General features: G+C 49.8%; 1 protein-coding gene across 1 annotated transcript in view; it reads left to right on the forward strand.

The window, feature by feature from the left end:
* The window catches only part of CAPN13 (calpain 13), an 80,852-nt gene that overhangs the window by 36,002 nt on the left and 27,025 nt on the right, over positions 1–17,825 (forward strand). The window contains exons 5-10 of the mRNA XM_042982223.1: positions 232–368; positions 5,526–5,700; positions 6,638–6,712; positions 11,302–11,387; positions 15,016–15,090; positions 16,124–16,269. Of these exons, the coding sequence (XP_042838157.1) occupies positions 232–368; positions 5,526–5,700; positions 6,638–6,712; positions 11,302–11,387; positions 15,016–15,090; positions 16,124–16,269 (694 nt within the window). The remainder of the gene's footprint in view (positions 1–231; positions 369–5,525; positions 5,701–6,637; positions 6,713–11,301; positions 11,388–15,015; positions 15,091–16,123; positions 16,270–17,825) is intronic.

Here is a 17,825-nt window from a genome sequence, read left to right on the forward strand (position 1 = left end):
TCTCAGCATGTATTTTCTTTGACTCACTTGGCCTGTGACTCATCTGTCCAGTGAAGTCGACATGCCAGGCCCCTGTCCACTGACCTCAGCTGGGATTTTTTTCTGGATGGAGTTTGTTGTTATACTGGGGAGGTTATGTGGTGACAGTGGTTATTGTTTGGCATGGGTCAGGGGTCCTGGAGCTCCCTTCTGCCGCAGCTCTACTAAGGCATATATTCATCTCTCTTCTAGTTTTGGCAGTGTGGCCAGTGGGTTGAAGTGGTGGTTGATGATCGCCTGCCTATCCTCAACAGGGAATATCTCTTTGTGCATCCTCGCAACAACAACCAAGAGTTTTGGCCCTGCCTGCTGGAGAAAGCTTATGCCAAGTAAGGATGGCCCACCCCTCAGCACAGGGCCTCGATGCTGGCCTTACCTGCCCAGCTGCTTGTCCTGATGGATGCTCCACAGCAGCTGGCCCCAGGACTTTTGGCAGCTCTGCTGAATGACATGATTCCCTGGGAGCATCAGAGCCTTTGCCACCTAGCTGGGCATCCTTCATAAACAATCACTGTATGCAAGGCTCTGTTGGAGCCACGGGAGGAACCCAGAGGCACTTAACAAGGAGTGGGCAGAGCAAGACTGGACAGAGATATGTACTAACAACACTATTATTTCAAGGGCTGGGATAAGAGCCCAAATAAAATATAATATCAGGTCAAAGTCTGATCAGAGGACAGAGAAAGAAAACAATCGACTTTCTGACTCATAGAGTCAGGCTTAGACTTTATAGAGGACATGGCATTGAGTGAGGCCTTGAAGGATGGGTAGAATTTCAGCAAGGAGAAAGGGGACATGTTGGAAGTTATTCCCAACTATTGGAAGGATTTAAGCAGAGACCTAGGGGCAGGAGAGTTCAAAATGAGGTGGGGCAGTTGGGGGCCTGGAATGGCCACTATGAGATTGTATCTGTGTGGGGGGGACAGGGCAGGAATTGCTGTTTATTATATGGTTCAAGAACCATGATTCAAAGACTACCTTCTAGTGTTAACAAGCTCAATGACTTATAAACACCCCAATTCATACGTTTTATTTAGCCTCTTTGAGTTGCATCTATTCAGACAATGTTTATTAGGCATTTAACCATAGGCCAGGCACTGTGCTTGGAACTAGGATAAAGACTCTGAGACTGGCTTCAATAGGTGTGAGCAAAACTGTATGTTGTATAGAAGATGTCACTGTCATAGAGACCTACACAAGTGAGGGACACATCAGAGCTAGAAATCAATGCTAGGGGACAAAAGGACCATCACTTTCAGGAGCAAATGAATTACTGGAGTGTCATAGAATCGGGTTCCCCAAAGATCACCATGACCCACCACGTTTTACAGATTGGGAAGCCAAAATTCCAAATAGTGATGTGATGGTAGTCACTAGCTGGAATCTGCTGGGTTTTCAGTTATTTGACCCAGGCACATCAGTTAGGAAGACTGAAGACCCTGCTGAGTTCAGTCCTACGCCATGAGGATGCCAACAACCCCACAGACCACCCCAGTCCCTACCCTTCTGGAGGTTACAATCTGAACAGCCATGCATCTCAAGAGGTTTTTTTTTTTTTTTTTTTTTTTTTTTTTTGCATTCTTTTTGTCAAGCCTACTTGTGAAAAACTAAAGCTGTTGCTCATTTCCAGTGTCAAGAAGAGCTGTTCATTAGCATTTGAGAATGAATCCGAGATAACAGCCAAGGTTGTTGAACCAATCCATATGTTTGGGGAGGTTAATTTGCTTCTAAGTGACTTACGCAAACACTGCCATTTCTTTCCACTGTGGATTCAGCCCTCCCCACTTCAGGGCTTTGCTTTTCCCTTATGTGAAAAGGGGAGCATGCCAGTTCACTTGGAGAATTAGAAACCTTGTGGAATGAAATGATGACTTTGACCCCATTTTGTTAACAGTCAACCTAAAGCAATCATTCAGCTTGAAAAGAAAATGGGAAAGTGGACCCAGAATCCACATTCTACTGCCTAAAGAAATCTAGTGAGGATAAAATGTTTCAAACTAGTAAGCTGTTTAAAAGCTTTCCCCTCCAACCAAAGAAGGAAATCCTAGAATGCAGGAGTGAGCACAATAGAATTTGAGCTATCCGAGCTGGAGGGGACCTGTGTCAGTCTCGAGCCCTACCTCCTTCTTTGAAAGATGAGAAAACTGAGGCTCAGAACACTGAAATGAGCAGCCCAAGGTCAAGTGTTCCACTTGTTGTGTGCTTTTCCATCATCCCTTGAGGCTGTCAGTTCTATAGGAAAAAGATTTGTCTCTTTGCTTCTTTGGGACTCAGTGTCTGGCACACAATTACCACAGCACAAACATGGAGAACGCATTCGTCCAGATGGAGATGACCCTCCTTCCCTCCCCCGCCAAGAATGTAGGCCAGTGAACACATGCATTCTAAACTTTCAACTCTCCTTGCAACTGGGGAGTCTGGAAACGAATCGGTTGAGTCAGATCTATGTTGGCAAGGTTTTGTCCCCAGAAGTCATAAAATAGGAGATTGTGGGACAAGATCTGATAGGCTGCATATCATCCTGTATGGAATCTTGGCAATTAAGAGTCACAGCATCTCAGCATCCTTTCTGGTTCTGATTTAGATGTCTAAATTCATCCCTCTTTCCTAGCATTGCTGGGCAGATAGACATTTCCCCCAAATGAAGCTGAAGCACAGAGACGAGAACAAGACGCTCTCAGAATTCCTGGGCTCAGGTGACAAGGTGTAATGACAGGTGTGGTGAACACAGTTCTATCTTTCTTCCCTTTCTGTTTCCTGTCAGCAAAGGGGGCTAAGAATAGTTGCCATGTTTCTGAAGCATCAGCAGTCTTCGTGAGCTCATGTTTGTGAAGCAGAGAGATAACTCCTTGTCAAAATACCCAGCTTCTGCTGAGACAGGCTTTGTGGACATGGTGGAGAGACAGTGAGAGAGGGGCGGCTGGCCTCCCCATGCATTGAGTATCTCTGTGGCAACTGTAGGTTGGTGTAAGTATAAGGTATCAGAGGAGGCCCATAGACACCAAAGCAGTGGGCCAATGTATCAGGACAGGGCCTGGGCTGCTTTTCTGGAATGGCTCTGATGCAGCCCTGTTTAAAGCCAGAGAGGGCTCTTGAGGGCATCTAGATGGGGCTGTTGCAGTGTGGGAGGTGACACTGGTGGGTTCTAGAATGGGCTCCAGAACCCCAGTCTTTGTGAACTTCCAGTACCTTCAGCAAAGCCCCTCCTAATCTAGGACCCAGAGCCAGAATACATGTGGGGAATCAAGAGTCAGGCATTCAGCCCCAACTAGGCATGACCCTTTGATAATGGTCATTGAATTTGACTTTGAATTGAATAAGGTCATTGAATAAGACTTTGAATTTGACTAAGTAAATACCCCAGAGATAAGAGTCTAGGGAGATAGGAAGATAAGATTAAGAACCAGTTTTAACGAGTTGAGATCAATCTGTCATATGACAGTTTCTGTAGAAGGGCCCTTCTGTGTATCCAGAGCTTTCTTTTATAAAAAGACTCTTTTAAGCCCTCCGTGGCATTTGTGCCTGGGACGTTGTCCTGCTTTGACTGGCTACTTGACATGTATTTGCTGAAGCGAACTTATGTGAATTCTGAGTGACGCCCAGTGGCAGAGATGGAGATATAGTGAGATAAGAGGGTCTGGAGGACCCCACAAGCCTACCCAGTCAACCTTACTGTTTCCAAGTGAAGGACCAGGAAGGGAAGGCTGAAGGCCCCCTGGAGGAGCAGCAGGGAAGATCTCAGACCCAGACCCCCTCCCTGATTCACAGGACGAGAAAGAAAGCCATGGTCAGAGATTCCCCACATTGCCACCAGCTTGTGAGGGGCTTGGCCTTGGCTTATCCCTCCAGGGACAGAAGAGAAGGTCTCTGGTGAGAAGACTGAGTGACAGGGGCAGTGGTGAGGAAGTCTCCCACTGGGCAGCTCTGAGACCAGAAAGCAGGGTCTTCTCCCCACTCCCTGCCTGGCCTCAGCTCCATGTCCTTTGTGGGTTTGCATTGCCTGTATTTTAGGGTTCCCTGGGAGCCTTTTCGGTTGACCCCATTGACAGGAACTTGAGTTCTCAAAACAATTCTGCCCTTGTCTGGCCTGCTTCAGTGGTCCATCTAGCCTCTCTTCCAGGAGCACCATCACTGGCTCCCTTCCACCATGCTTTTTTGGCTCGGGGATTCTTCCTCCCTGGAATGCCCATCCCACTGTCCTTACCTGGATAAACTCAGAGGTGTGTTCCTCCCCAAGCTCTCCCTGGGCCCTCAGGCATTTCTTCTCTGTTCCAAGATGATCCACTCACTCTCATAGCAAACAGAACCCCAAGGGCAGAAAGTAGACATTCTAAGGGAAATGTCCCCATGGCAGAGGGCTGTTGCAAAGAAGTAACAGTTGTGGAGGTAGAAGCAGAGCGAGGGTAGCCTTGCTGTGCCTGATAGTGATGTAACAAGCATGCACTCTGCAAGCCAGATACTTTCTGCATGTCATCCATGCAAGATCTGGCAGAAGGGGCACAGCAGCCCATCGAGGCAGGGACTGTTACATGCCCACTCCCCAATGAGCAAGGGGAGCCTTAGAAAGTCTCAGCTTCCTGCCCAGGATTGAGAGCTCATGAGAGGGGAAGACAGGAGTTGAACCCGAGTGGTTTGGCTCTTGAATTTGGAATCTGTCAGCCTCTCTAGTGAGTGACTGGGGCTACTCAGGTTTGGGGGATAATGGGGAGGAAGTGAAATGAGGTGATAACCCTGGGCAGGGGCAGAAACCCCACACAAGAGTGGGAAGAAGTGCTTTACAGAACATGTACGAGGGTTCCAGGTGGCTTGCTTTGAAGTCATGTTATGTAGGACTTGTCCTCACCTGTGTTACCTTCAGTCAAGTTGACTAACATCCCTGATGATCCTGGGATGAGTGGGTTAGTCCTGAGAGTAGGAATTCTGGACCATGCTTCACACTACATGAGAACAGAGGCTGCATGTGGCCACAGCAGGCATCAGGGTCATTGGCTGAGCTCTTGGAGGGCAGGGACAGGGGGTTGCCCATCTTTGAACAGCCTGTGCCTAGCACAGTATCCCTCACATGAGTACTTACCACTATCATTAAACTGAACAGGAAACAGTGGACATTCATCACCAGAATATCCAGTGTTTATTGAGGGCTTGCCACATGCCAGGTTAAATAACTTGTCCAAGGTTAAGCGGTTAAATATAAGGAGAGGTTGATAAGGGATTCAGCCCCTGCCCTGTGGCTCCAGCACCTGCACTTCTGACCTCTGCACAATACTGCTGCTTGTGAGGCTGCCCAGCCTCAGCTGAGCAGGGGAAGGACAGTGGCACTTTGCTGGAAACGCCATCTTAGTGAATGGAAGGCAGATGGCCCTAGTGCAGGTGCAGATCAGGCATTCCTTCTCTGGGTAATATGCGGATGTCAGGTGGGCAACCTCCCTGCCTGGCGCATCTCACCAAAGTTGCCACAGGGGCGGTTGTGACTTTCCCCCTCCCAGGTTTCGTGGGTCCTATCTCAACCTGCACTACGGCTTCCTTCCTGATGCCCTGGTGGACCTCACAGGAGGGGTGGTCACCGGCATCGACCTGCACTCCTTTCCTTCTGACCTGGTGATGATGCTGAAGACAGCAGCCAAGGCAGGCTCCCTGGTGACCTGCGGCACCCCGGCCTCGGTGAGTAGACTCCCGACACTGGGTGGAGCCCTTCCTCGCCCAGGAATGTCCAGCCACCAACCCATTCAGGTAGTCAGGGGCATGGCCAAGCAGACATCACAGAGCATGGAGACCATCCTTCACTGAGGCCGCCTGATTGAATCCTCACAGCAGCCCTCCCTCTGAGAGAGGGGTTGCAGAATTCACTTACAGAAGAGGAAAATGGGCTCAGAGAAGCCAAGTAAAACACTCACCATCACACAGCCAACAAGTGGCTGATCAGGGTTCAGATGCTGCTGCCTGACTCCAAAGCCTTTACCTAGTGCTTTCATGTGAGCAGTGGGGTCTGGAGTGACTGGGCCGCTCTTTGATTCTCACCGGCTCCAAAGACAGCATCCCAAGGTCAGAGTGTCCCATTTTGAAAAGCTTGGGTGATCCTCCAAATTATTTCGGAGTCTATTCTGAGACAGCCAGCCCCCTATCCGTGAGGATGTTTCCTTTACCCTGTAAACACATGAGCTTTGAGTCACACACCCCCAATCTGAAATGCCACCTGAAAACTAATATGCATTTTGCATCCCAGTTAGTTACTCATGGCACGGGGGTGGTGGGTATTCCCAACTCCCCCAGAATGCCCCACCGACGTGTTTTGTGCTGTGTGTCATTGGTGACCAGTGACTGGAGGAGCACACAGTCCAGGTCAGCCTTGGGACTCAGTGGGGTTCTGTCAGTAATGGGGCAGTCTCCTAAGGTACGAAATGCTTGGGGCCTCAACCACCCAGCAGCCTTCAAACTCTGCCTCTCTAGAAAAGAGTTCCAAGAACATATGCCGTTCCAGTGTGAGTCAGTGGGATGCTTTTCATCCCGCCACAGCTTAGCTGCTGATTGAATTGTGCTTTTCTATTTTTCTGAAGAGCCTGTGAATGCTTAATGCTTGGTCTGCTTTCGTCCTTTGAAGCCGACAGGTGAAGCCAGGAGAATGGAAGATGGCCTGGTGAGTCAGCATGCCTACACAGTGACCGGAGCCGAGTGGGTAAGGCTTCCAGGGTTTGAGCCCTGTTTTCTTGCTCCTCTAAGCAGGGGTCAGCATCACATGCCTTCAGCAAGCTCAATGTGGACAGCCTCGAATATTCCTTCTATTCATCCAGAAACTCTGGTGCCCGGCATCTTTATCCCCAGATGCCTACTAGCGATCTTGCCATTCTTGACCTGATCTCAGGCAGGCTGAGTGTCTAGCTAGACTGTGGGATTAGCCCCAAAGGAAAACAGAATGAGCCACCCAATTGACTGGGGCAAGTTTTGCTCTGAAAGGGTTTTATTTGTTATGTGCCGACTAAACTGCTACCATAAAGACACTCCAAAATACAGGGGCTCAAACGAGGTTCATTTCTCTCTGAGGTAAGCGGGCAAACCCAGAGCTGACAGGTGGCTCTGTCATCTGCAACATGGGGCCTTTACCTGTGAGCCCAGGGCAGCTGCTCCAAGTCCCCCCTCTCCCAGCCAGGGAAGAGACCAGGGGACAGTTATACATCCATAGAGAAGCACGCATCACAGAATACACACACACACACACACACACACACACACACACACACACACACCCCATTTCCTCTCAGATCCCATTCGTCCGAAATCAACCAAGTGCCACACTGAGGCCCAAGGGAGTCTGGGAAACATACTCTCTAGCTAGGCCGCCATATGCCCAGCTAGACTTTATTCCCATGGAAAAGGGGGGGGGGGCAGAGGAGGAGCACAGTTCTTCCCATTGATGCAGAAACTGACTTTAGGTGGAAGAAAGTATATGTGATTACTGCGTGCAGTATCATTTGGTCTGGAAAACACTGCTAAAGTCCAGCCTCCTCCATCCATAATTGAGAAGCTGAGGCCTGTGAGGGGAAGGTCAGGGTTAACACAGCTACTTGAAATGGCTGGGCCTAGACACCATGTCTCCTCAGTTCCTCTGTGCCTATCACACAGCTGTGTGGTTTCCCACACACAGTGATTTCCCACACACGTTCCCCGGTCTTCTCTATTTCCCGCAACTCATGGGGTCTGATGATGTCCTCTGGGCCCTGAGAGACAGTGGTCCAAGCTCCAGGGTACATTTTTCACAGGTATTTATGAGCCATAAAATGTATGGTGTCGGGTTCTATTTCTGGCATGCTTTCTTACATTTGCCTTCCTTCTCCCTGTATCCGTCCACCTCCTGTCCAGGGACCTAAGGTCAGTTGCTTCATCGTTTTGTGTTTTGGCAAGTGTCCCACAAAACAGAGATAGTATCTTCTGCCTTATACTCTTCTCCTTAAGGAGATCCATCACAAAATGCTTCTTCTGCACAGCACCTGGGAGACAGTAGGTACCTAATAAATGCTCATTGGATTAATGGATGAGTACACTTGCATGAGTGAATGAATGCATCTGTCTTTGGCCTGTGAAGATGATGTCACTGAACCTCCGCCTCCATCATAGAATGTATACGAGGAGCTCAAAATCCATTTCTTCCCACAAGCAAAGAGGAGGTTGTCCTGATTAACCCTGGCCAGAAGAGATCCTAGACGCAGCAGCCCCAGACTCTCCTCCCCTGAATTCTCCCAAGGCCGTCTCAGAATTCTCAGTGGGGACGGCCAGTACCATCGTCACTCCAGGCCATATACAGACACTCTGCTTCCCACGACTCCCTGTCCCAGGTGTGGAAAGTCTAGGCTATGGGTAGCAAATCGGTTTTCTCGTGTGCCAACCTGGATCCATTGGCAGTGCTGCTTGGATTATGTGTGAACAAGACTGTGGCACTGCTTCCAGATTTAGTGGAAAAGCTGTGATCGAAGAATGATATCAGTGCTGGGCATGGAATGAAGGAGCCATGGTACCTGCATGCTGTCTCTGCCACTCCTGGAAAAGGCCATTTATACATGGAGACAGTCTATGTTTCTCCTCTGAACACGGGGGAGAAGGGACTTGTGAATTAAGAGGTCCAGATGGCCGTGGAATGTGTGTCCCCGCAGAGCTGGGCATGGGATAAAAGTGACTGCCAGGTTATAGAGTGACCATGTGAACACGTAGGGCTAAGCCCATACAGGTGAATACGGGAATCAGGGTTTGGGCTCCTGATGGTTCTGTTCATAGCCTGAATGTTGGCTCCCCCACAGCACACACTAGGAGTTGTTCTTATAGCACAGTGAGTGGTCTAAACAGGACACCTCCCCTTTGGTGTTGGCCATCAAACTGTTTGTCCTGGATGGTCCATCCCCCCTGCCCCTCCCTCCCCTCCTGCCACTCAGGGTCTGCTAACACCTCCTAGCATGTGCTGTAAGGAGTCCAGCCTGGTGAGATCCTCTGTGAAAGCAGTTTTCCAAATACCCTTGGGAAATGCTGCTCACTATATCCCCTTGGAGATTCACAGTGGATATTAGCATGTTAAAGGCTCTAAGGAGGCCAGTACTGACAATACAGGGACAGCTTGGTCTTAATCTACCATTAATCATGAAACCACTTCTCAGAAGAATTATTAACAGCTTGCAGAACTAGCATTTAATAGAATACACATGAGGCAATATTATCCTACGCTAGATAACGCGGGTCACCTCTCACCCAGGGATACCCTTTCTGAGGGAACTGACCAGGGCCAGGGGTATAGTAAGTAGCCAGGAGAGTGAAACAAGTGCTCATTCTCAGAGGTAGTTGTGACCTTGGCCTTGAGTGTGACTCCTGAACCTCCCTGCCAAGGCCCAGGAATTTGACTTGGTTAAAGATTTCTCCTCCAGAAAGAGGAGGTGACAACTGACCACAAGTGCTAAGATTAAACCAGCCCATAAATGCGGTGTGTTTTTTAATCTGCTCATCTTCCTCCGGGCGGGACACAGGAAGATAAATGAGATTGGCATATTTTATTATGCACCTAGCTCCGCGCTGCCTCCCCTGGGCAAGGGGGTGAGTGTTTATCGGCATGCCTCATTTAGCCCTGCTTACGGCTCCTTCCACTCACTGGCCGTTCGTCTCCCCTGTGCCCAACTGAGCCCCGACTATGTTAGGCACTGAGGGTGGCTCATTAAGCTTTCTGGGCCACCGGGCAACCATTTTTCATGCCCTTGCTCCATCAGGCACTGCCAGTTAATAAATCGACTGTGTGTGCAAAGCCTAGAGTGCCTAGGGGTGGGACAGAGAGGGGTGGGAAACCCGAGCATGTGCCAGGAGCCTCTCCTCTCCCATGTGGCATTAAAAGCCAAAGCACCTTCCCCTACGGCACCAGCCAGATAGAAGTGGATGGAAAAGAACCTTCTCCAAGCCAAGTTCTTTGGCCCTTGTCTCACTGCGTTGCTCCTTCATGGCACTGCCCTGTTGGTGATGACATGGGCCATGGCCAGGTGACCCAGGGGTGAGATGCGAGGTCAGGGTTGTGGCCCCACCAGAGAGTGGGCTGGCCCTGGATTGCTGAAGCCGTTATCTGCTCCCATCTCCAAATCAGGAGCCTGGGCTTAGGAGACTGACAGTGGCTGGAGTGAGAATTCTTCTGCCACTTACTCTGTGGCCTGGGGAAAGTTGCTTAACCTCTCTGGTGTTCCGTTTCTTCCTGTGCAAGACGAAGGTTCTATAAACATCCACTGCGGGGGGTGGGGGTGAGGGGTGAAGGATGTAATGCTCTCAGCCGGCACCTGGCTCCCAGCCCGGCTTCACATGCGGATTTCTTTTCCATATGGTGACCCTGTACTCTGGCTTTGTCCGCTGCCTCTGACCTGGAACCACTGAGCAAGTGAGGCCCTTCTCTCACCCCTGCAGGCCTTGGCCTCCACAGACGACCTTAGCACAGATCAGTGTCATGCCTACAACAGCACCATGCTTTAATTCCCCCCACCAGGCCGAGGGCTTCTGGATCTGGGAATGTAGGTTCAAAGGGTTGGAACTGTTCCGTTGTAACTTGTCAACGGTCCTGCCCTCTGGCCTCCGTGGCCCGAAGAAGCACGTGTGCTGGCCTCCGTATCTGGGAGCTGGTGACCAGGAGGTGCCTGGGGAAGGAAGAGAAGTTCAGCCCATCGAGGTGCTGGCAGAGGCCAGGTAATGGGGGCCTGGGGCAGTGCCAGGGTGCAGGTTGAGAAGAGCTATGAGGGGCTCTCCTGCCCCCCAGGCCATCCCGCTCCTGCTTGGTCTGCCGCCTCCACATCGTCACTCAGGACCACACCGTGGAGACCCCGGCACAGCTGCCTGTGGGCCGCAGGCAGGGAAATAGCCTTGTTTGTCGAATGGAGAGACCGGTGGGGACGGGACTTGCAGGAGGCTGGGGACCCATCAGGTTGTCCCCTCTGTAGCACCACATGCTGTTGACCTGCTCTGACGTCTCAGCCCACATTCCAGGAGGCACCGATACGGGATGATGAAGCTGTGCCCACCCTTTGAGGTGCTGAGCAGAGAGAGGGGCCATTTCCTCCTCCCTCATTCCCACCCCACGTAGGCAGCAGAGACACATTGATTTTTTTTTCCTTTCAATTTTTTTTTTTTTTTCTGGCTGCAGCCAAATGAGGTCAGAAGTTAAATTAGTCCTTGGAGGTAAAAAGCAGCTGCATTCATATCCCCTCTTTCTGCTGACTTTTGCTGGAGAGTCCTGAGAGTTTCTTTTTCTGTTCTTTGCAGATTCAGTACCGGGGGAGCTGGGAGGATCTTATCCGCCTGTGGAACCCCTGGGGCAACACGGAATGGAGAGGGCGCTGGGCAGACGGGTATGGCTTCTGAAACCCTGTCTCTACCCTTCCTGAAGATCTGGTATGCAGAGAACATCCCGCCCCCAGAGGGTGGCCTCTGTCTCCCCTGTTGTGGATCTCACTGCAGGCCTGTCTGGTTCACACCGGTGTGCGGCTGTGGGACCAAATCATATTCCCATGATGCCGTTCACCAGGCATCTATTAGACACCGACTGTGTGCTCTCTGCACTAAGTGCACTGTGTACTGTGGGATATGTACAGACGACAAGACCCAGTATCTATCCCCCAGAAGGTTACAGTCCAGCGCCGTGAACCCACATACCCAGAATTAGGTTTTTTTTTTTTTTTTTTTTTGAGGGTTGGGGAGGGAGTAGGAAAGAAGCCAAGTTCTATCGGCAGAGAGAGATGGAGAGGAGGAGCCTCATCCCATAAAGGGATCCCATGCGATTCTGATCCTGATGACACCATGAGGAAAAGACTTCTTGGGGGGCAGTTGGGGAGCTGAGCCAAAGATCTGGCCACCTGGGTTGTCCATCCTCCCTACTGATCTGGATTCCCACTTGATGTCTGGACTCAACCTTGCTCATAGAAGTGAATGGAGGTAAGTGTCAGATGCCCATTGGCTATGTTGCAGAGGCAGCTACTCTCTTGACCTGGCTGGCCAATGGGGACCAGCTCTGTGGCCAGTGGTTCCCTGGAACGAGGCTAGCATTTCTCAGCTGCCAAGAAGACTGACCCCTGGTCCCCACCACCTTGCCGATTAAGAATGAGATGGCCAGTGATAGGTCACTCAGTGACAGGTTACCTGCTCCCAAGGCAGCCAGCAAGGGGCGAGGGGAGGGGAAGTGGTGGGAAAGAGAGGAAGACTTGAAAGGAAATGCAAAGCATTCAGACAAACAGGTGAACAGGACCCAATGAGCAGTAAAAACCAATACACTGAGAAGTGCGTTTTGGAAGGCAAACACAGAGTTGGCCAGTGTCCCTGTCCTGCTTATTGGCTGCCCAGAACCTGGCATGATGCCACAGGCTGGTCTGTGGCAAGGGTCACTCTGATCCTCTTTGAGCCCCAACAGCTGGCGTGTGCCAGCTCACGTGGGCACTTGGCAAACATAAGATTAATGTCCATTGGGGTGGGGGGGGGCAGGCGGAAGGGAGGGAATAAGCAACATGGATTCATAGAAGGAACCTGGTGGGTCTCAGATGCCCCCTGGAGAACAGGGCTGCTGAATCCCCTCAGCAGAAGGGGGATGAACTTGCAACAGCAGGAACCACTGGAGAGCGTTGTGTTTTTACTCTCTGTTCCCCTTTCTCCTTTTATCTTGCCTTTATTCATTCCTCTTTCCCTGGGGTAGCCTCCTTCCTCCCCCAGGGTAAATCTTAACCTCTGGCCTTTGCCAGTTCTTCTCAGTCATTACCCCAAGTTGCCAATATGGCCCAGGGGTGTTGTGACTGGCAGAATCCCTGATTCTGGGTTGGCTGTTGGGGTTGTAGTGAAGGAAGAGCACACGTCAATGACACATGTGCCTTGCATAGGAGAAGAGGCAACAGATTTAACTGAGTTGATAATTTGCCCACATCCCCTATGCTAAATATCTCATGAGCAGTGAAGGCAGCAAGGGGCACCAGAGATTAGGGAAGAGAAGCTTCCCACGGGTTGGCATGTTCAGGGCAAGCTTCACAGAGTCGAACTTGAACTCAAACAGAAAAAAAAAAAGCATGACTCACCTGGGAAGAGGTCACCAGGAAGGTGGGGAAGTATAGACCTTGTGCTGAGCTGGGATCACTTACAGTGTGTTCTTTGGGGCGAGCAAACTGGCCTGCGGCAGCAGAACCTGGAAAAGAAATGCTGGGGGCTGGGGCCAGAGAGCCCAATGCCACCTCATAAATTTGGATTTACACCCTATGGGCACAGGATTTGTGAAGGCCCTTTGACAGGGGAGTCGTGTACAGAGCAGGGAACGGGAGCACACCTGGCCACACTAACTCTGAAGGATCACACACCGGCTGCGTTTAGGCTCACCATCTCCCACCAGAAACAGGGCCAAGTCTCCATGCAGGTGGTCGATTTCCCCCCTACTTTTTAAGGAGTGAAAATGGATAGAAGGAGCCGAATGGTCCAATCTCCGCTATAATTGAAATTTCAGACGCACACACTTAAAGGCAAACTTGCGTGAATCGATAGCATATTGATTTACACTACATTTATTTTCCCTTACACACTGCAGAAAATGAAATTATCACTTAATTATAAAATTGCCATTTTACAATAACACATCTGACTGGCTCGGCCTGAAAGCCCGAAGTCTGAGTGGTGGTCCCTGCCTTGTTTTTCCAGCACAGAGCTGACCCAGGCCCTCGGTACAAGCCACTCCTAGAGATAAATTCATTGCATGTTTGTGTCTCTGGGGCCTGTTGCTTATGCGCATGTCTCTGCCACTAGGAGGGGGCTGAGCGAGCGACAGCTGCTCCCTTCTGCCTGTGAGGGCCTCCTCCTTCACAGACCCTAGGACTAGCTTCTGGAAAACATGATCCCAATGAACTGGACAACTGTATAAATTAAGCAAGCAGAGAACTGCTGCATGCCTGTTTGCCAAGGCCTGTGCCAGCCCCTGTGATCAGGTAATGGTGAGAGACGCTCATTGAGCTCCTGCAACTCGGAGTCTAGTGAGGGACAGCGAGAAATCCACAAGCACTAGAACATAGGGCACTAAGTCCTGAGACAGGAATGGTACAGGGTGCCGTGTGTGTCCCAAGGAGGGACACTGACTCTGGAGGTGAAGTGGAGACACCACAGGGGAACAGTCAAGGTTTCCCAGCAGAGGTACCTTTTAGGAGGAAAAAGGAATAACATTGGGTTAAAGGACTGAAAGGAGGAAGAGTCTCCTGGGTAGAGGGAGCCTCATGGCAAAGGCCAGGGTGGGGGCAGGACAGGTATTACTAAGGAGATGAGGACAATTGTGATCTAAGGGTAGAATTCAAGTGTGGGGTGGGTGGGGAAGTAGGGAGCTGCTCAGGTAGGGCTGGAGAGGTAGGCAGAGGCCAAGGTTCTGATGTGGGAGCTTTAGCTTCATCCTGAGAAGAAAAGGTATTTTAAGCAGGGAGATGGCAGAATCTGATTTCTCTTCTAGAAAGATTCTTTTTGATGGCAGAATGGAGAGGGAGGTGGGAAGTCCAAGAAGGAGATGAGGCTTCCTGAACTAGGAGGGCAGCAGGAAGGAGGGAAGTAAGTGGATAGTTTTGAGAGGGGTTTCAGAGGTGGAATCCTACATCATTACTATCTGGTGATTGTTTGGATGTCAGGGAGCACGAGGAAGTGGCTTCTTGAGTTTCCACTTGAGCAATGGGAGGAAACAGAGGACTGGTACGGTTTGGGGTAGGTTGGTTTCCAGATTACTATGGGCTCTGGTGGAGATGTGGCATGGCCCCTAGCATGTATCCATCTAACGCTCAGGAAAGAGGATCGTGCTGGGGACAATTTGGGAGCCACCAGCCTACAGAGAATGACCGAATCCTCTCACTAGGTAGAATGACCCCCTCCACCTGCACCCCCAGAATGAATGAGGGACAGGACTTCTGCTGGGGCATGTTTTGCTGAGGTGAAATGCTTTGGGAGATCTCACCCTGTGGTCTGTCTCTGTGTGCCCAGGTCGCCAGAATGGCAGGAAACCCACCACCAATGGAGAAGACTGCTGTATGAGAATAAGGACGATGGCGAGTTTTGGTATTTTTTTTAAAAGTTACATTTTAAAACTTTAACTATTGCCCACACCCTCAATCCCTCCCCCTTTCCCTACACTTTTGTGAGACTAGAGATTAGCTTTGTAGAGACCTATGTAGAAGGAGACTGTTTTTTCCACCAAGACATGAAAGCTTTGGATGGGAAATTATTTGTGTGCTTTCTCTTTGTGTGAAAGGTATTTCAGTCTGAAATATCAGAACTTCCAGGAAATGTTAATGGCAAAAGGGAATACTGACACCAAACCTTTGAAATCAACAGTTTCCTGAAAACCAGGATGCCTGGTTATCATGCCTGTATCTTCTACGCCATCCCATTAGGACCTACAGTCTCACCCTGGGGTTCCAGAGTCTTCCAAAAGAGCAATTCAGTATTAATCTCCCAGCCCTGACTCTAGAGTTCTGAGTGAGACATCCGTATCCTCGCCCAGCAGCTATGCAGGACTAGATGTTTTAAAAACCCATTCTCTGCCATGTGTTCACATCTTAAAGGATAATACGGACATTTCCTGAGAGGTTTGTGGTTTACTTAATAACATATTTAAATAAAATTTAGCATGTGTGAAGAGGAGACTGGGTCTAAGTTATTAAGAAGCCGAGAGACAAATGTCAATTAGAAAGGAAAAATATTTCCAATATCTCCACTGTAATCACAGTACAAGATGGGGTTTTAGGTATTGAACCCATTTTATTCTGATTCAGCAATGAATTTGGCAAAGGAACCAAGGGAAAGGCGTTTCTTAACAGTGTATAGGACCCAGAGCAGAGAGAGACAAGAGCCATCCTTCTGGCCATGAGAGAGACATGCAGAACCCAGAATTTTATTCTGTCCTATTCTCTCAACCCCTGGAGGGAACAGAAAGGTACTTGATAGTGAATGAGCCAGAATGAGGCCCTTGTCTTGGGGTAGGACAGTGGTAAGTCCATGGAGAGTAGAATTGACAAAGGTACAGTGGGGAGATGGGAACCCCCACCCTAGGGATAAAACCAGTGAAATGATGTGTATCTGTTTATAACAGGATGTCATGTCGAGATTTCCAAGACAACTTTTCCTGCCTATATGTATGTAACCAATTTCCAGTCAGTCTAAACCATGGAAACATGCCTCCTGAAAGATGGTCCCAAATGATGTTTAAGAACCATGCAGTTCCAGGAAACACCACAGGTAGTGATGACATTGGTAATGATTCTGCCAGATGGAAGCTTCCAGCCCTAGCCCAGTCCTGGCTTCAAGTCTCAGTGGCTTTTGATTCTGGACCATCAGCCTGAACTTGAAAGGAGAGGAATCTGTCAGCCTAAAGGGACAGCTGTGTTTCTCTAAGGGAAACAGTTGCTGGGTGGGCTGGGTGGGAAAATCTCAAGTGTGCCTCCCCTGCCCTGTCATGCTCTCCCACTGTCCTACTGACTTCCACATGCCTCCCAGAAAGACAGGCTGACCACTCTTCAGTCATTACCCAGAATGGTGGGGAGCTGTGGAAACAACACTGGACAAAAGTCGGGGCCTGGGTTAAACCATCACTTTGCCCCATCCAGACATAAGGGAGAATATTCCTGTCCCATGCTGGTTGGTACATCCTGTAACAGCATACTGAGATCTCAGAGGTGGGCACCTCTGAACCTGTCTTTGGGCTCCCCTGAGGTAAATGTTAAGTGTGACCTTGGGAGGGTCACATATTCTCGCTGCACCTCCTGCTCCCCATTTGTGACACAGATGAGTGAAATAGCTCCCTATGAACATGAACCTGAGCGTGCTCACACATCGTCTATAGGAGAAGCTACACAAACAAGTTTGCATATGTGTGAGTGTGAATGTGGGTGTGTTTGCACCTAGACATGAGCATTCCCTTTCCCCAGCACCTGCCTGTTGAGAATGGTTTGCTTGAATGACCCCAGGGTGCCCCTGTTTTCAACCTAAAGGATCTTCACACTTCTGGTGGTCATGGATGGACTCTAAGAAACTCCTGAGTCATACTTGGGTAGCAAATGTACTGATTCACCTTCCAGAGCCCCATCTGTCTGACTGTAGGGCCAAAGTCCCCTTCCCTGGATATAGTGCATATCAATGAACTAACCAAAATGGTACCTTGGGGCTGTTCTTAGTGATTCTTTGCAAGGGAAAGAGAGAAGGGAGCCAGTGCGTGAGCACCTGCCCTGCACTGCTAAGTACACTTGAATGCATTATGTAGTCTAGCCCTCACAGGAAGCCTCTGTGTCTCCTCATTCCCCTCTCAGAGCTTCCCAGTTGTGACCCGAACCTGCGGATGTGTATTGATTTCAGCTCTATCTCGACTTATCTTCATTCTTTCATGTATCTGTTCCAATTTTAGTATATGTGCTGCCGAAGCGAGCACTCATGTATCTGAATCTAACAGTCCTCACCTTCCTTCTGTCTCCTGCCCTGGCTCCGAGGAGCATGCTTGGGTAGTGGAGTGCTATGAATTACCATCTCTCTGCCTGTTTTCCTCTGTCTCCCCTGGTGCTTGGGGATTGACATCATTTCCAGGCTCTGATGGTTATCGCCAGTGTGTAAGCTCATACATACCTGAGGATTCTGAAATTCCACTTATGATTAAAAATAGCCCTCAACCTTAAGAAACATTTCACCCAGTGGGGAATATTCTTCCCCTTCTTGTTTTTAAGAGGAAGAGACAGAGGATCACAAAACAAAGAAGCTTGTGCTATAAGTAGTAGTCGTGGGTCCTGGGGCCTGCCCCTTAGTCT

The sequence above is a fragment of the Panthera tigris genome, chromosome A3 (genome assembly GCF_018350195.1).
Source record: "Panthera tigris isolate Pti1 chromosome A3, P.tigris_Pti1_mat1.1, whole genome shotgun sequence".
Classification (NCBI taxonomy): domain Eukaryota; kingdom Metazoa; phylum Chordata; class Mammalia; order Carnivora; family Felidae; genus Panthera; species Panthera tigris.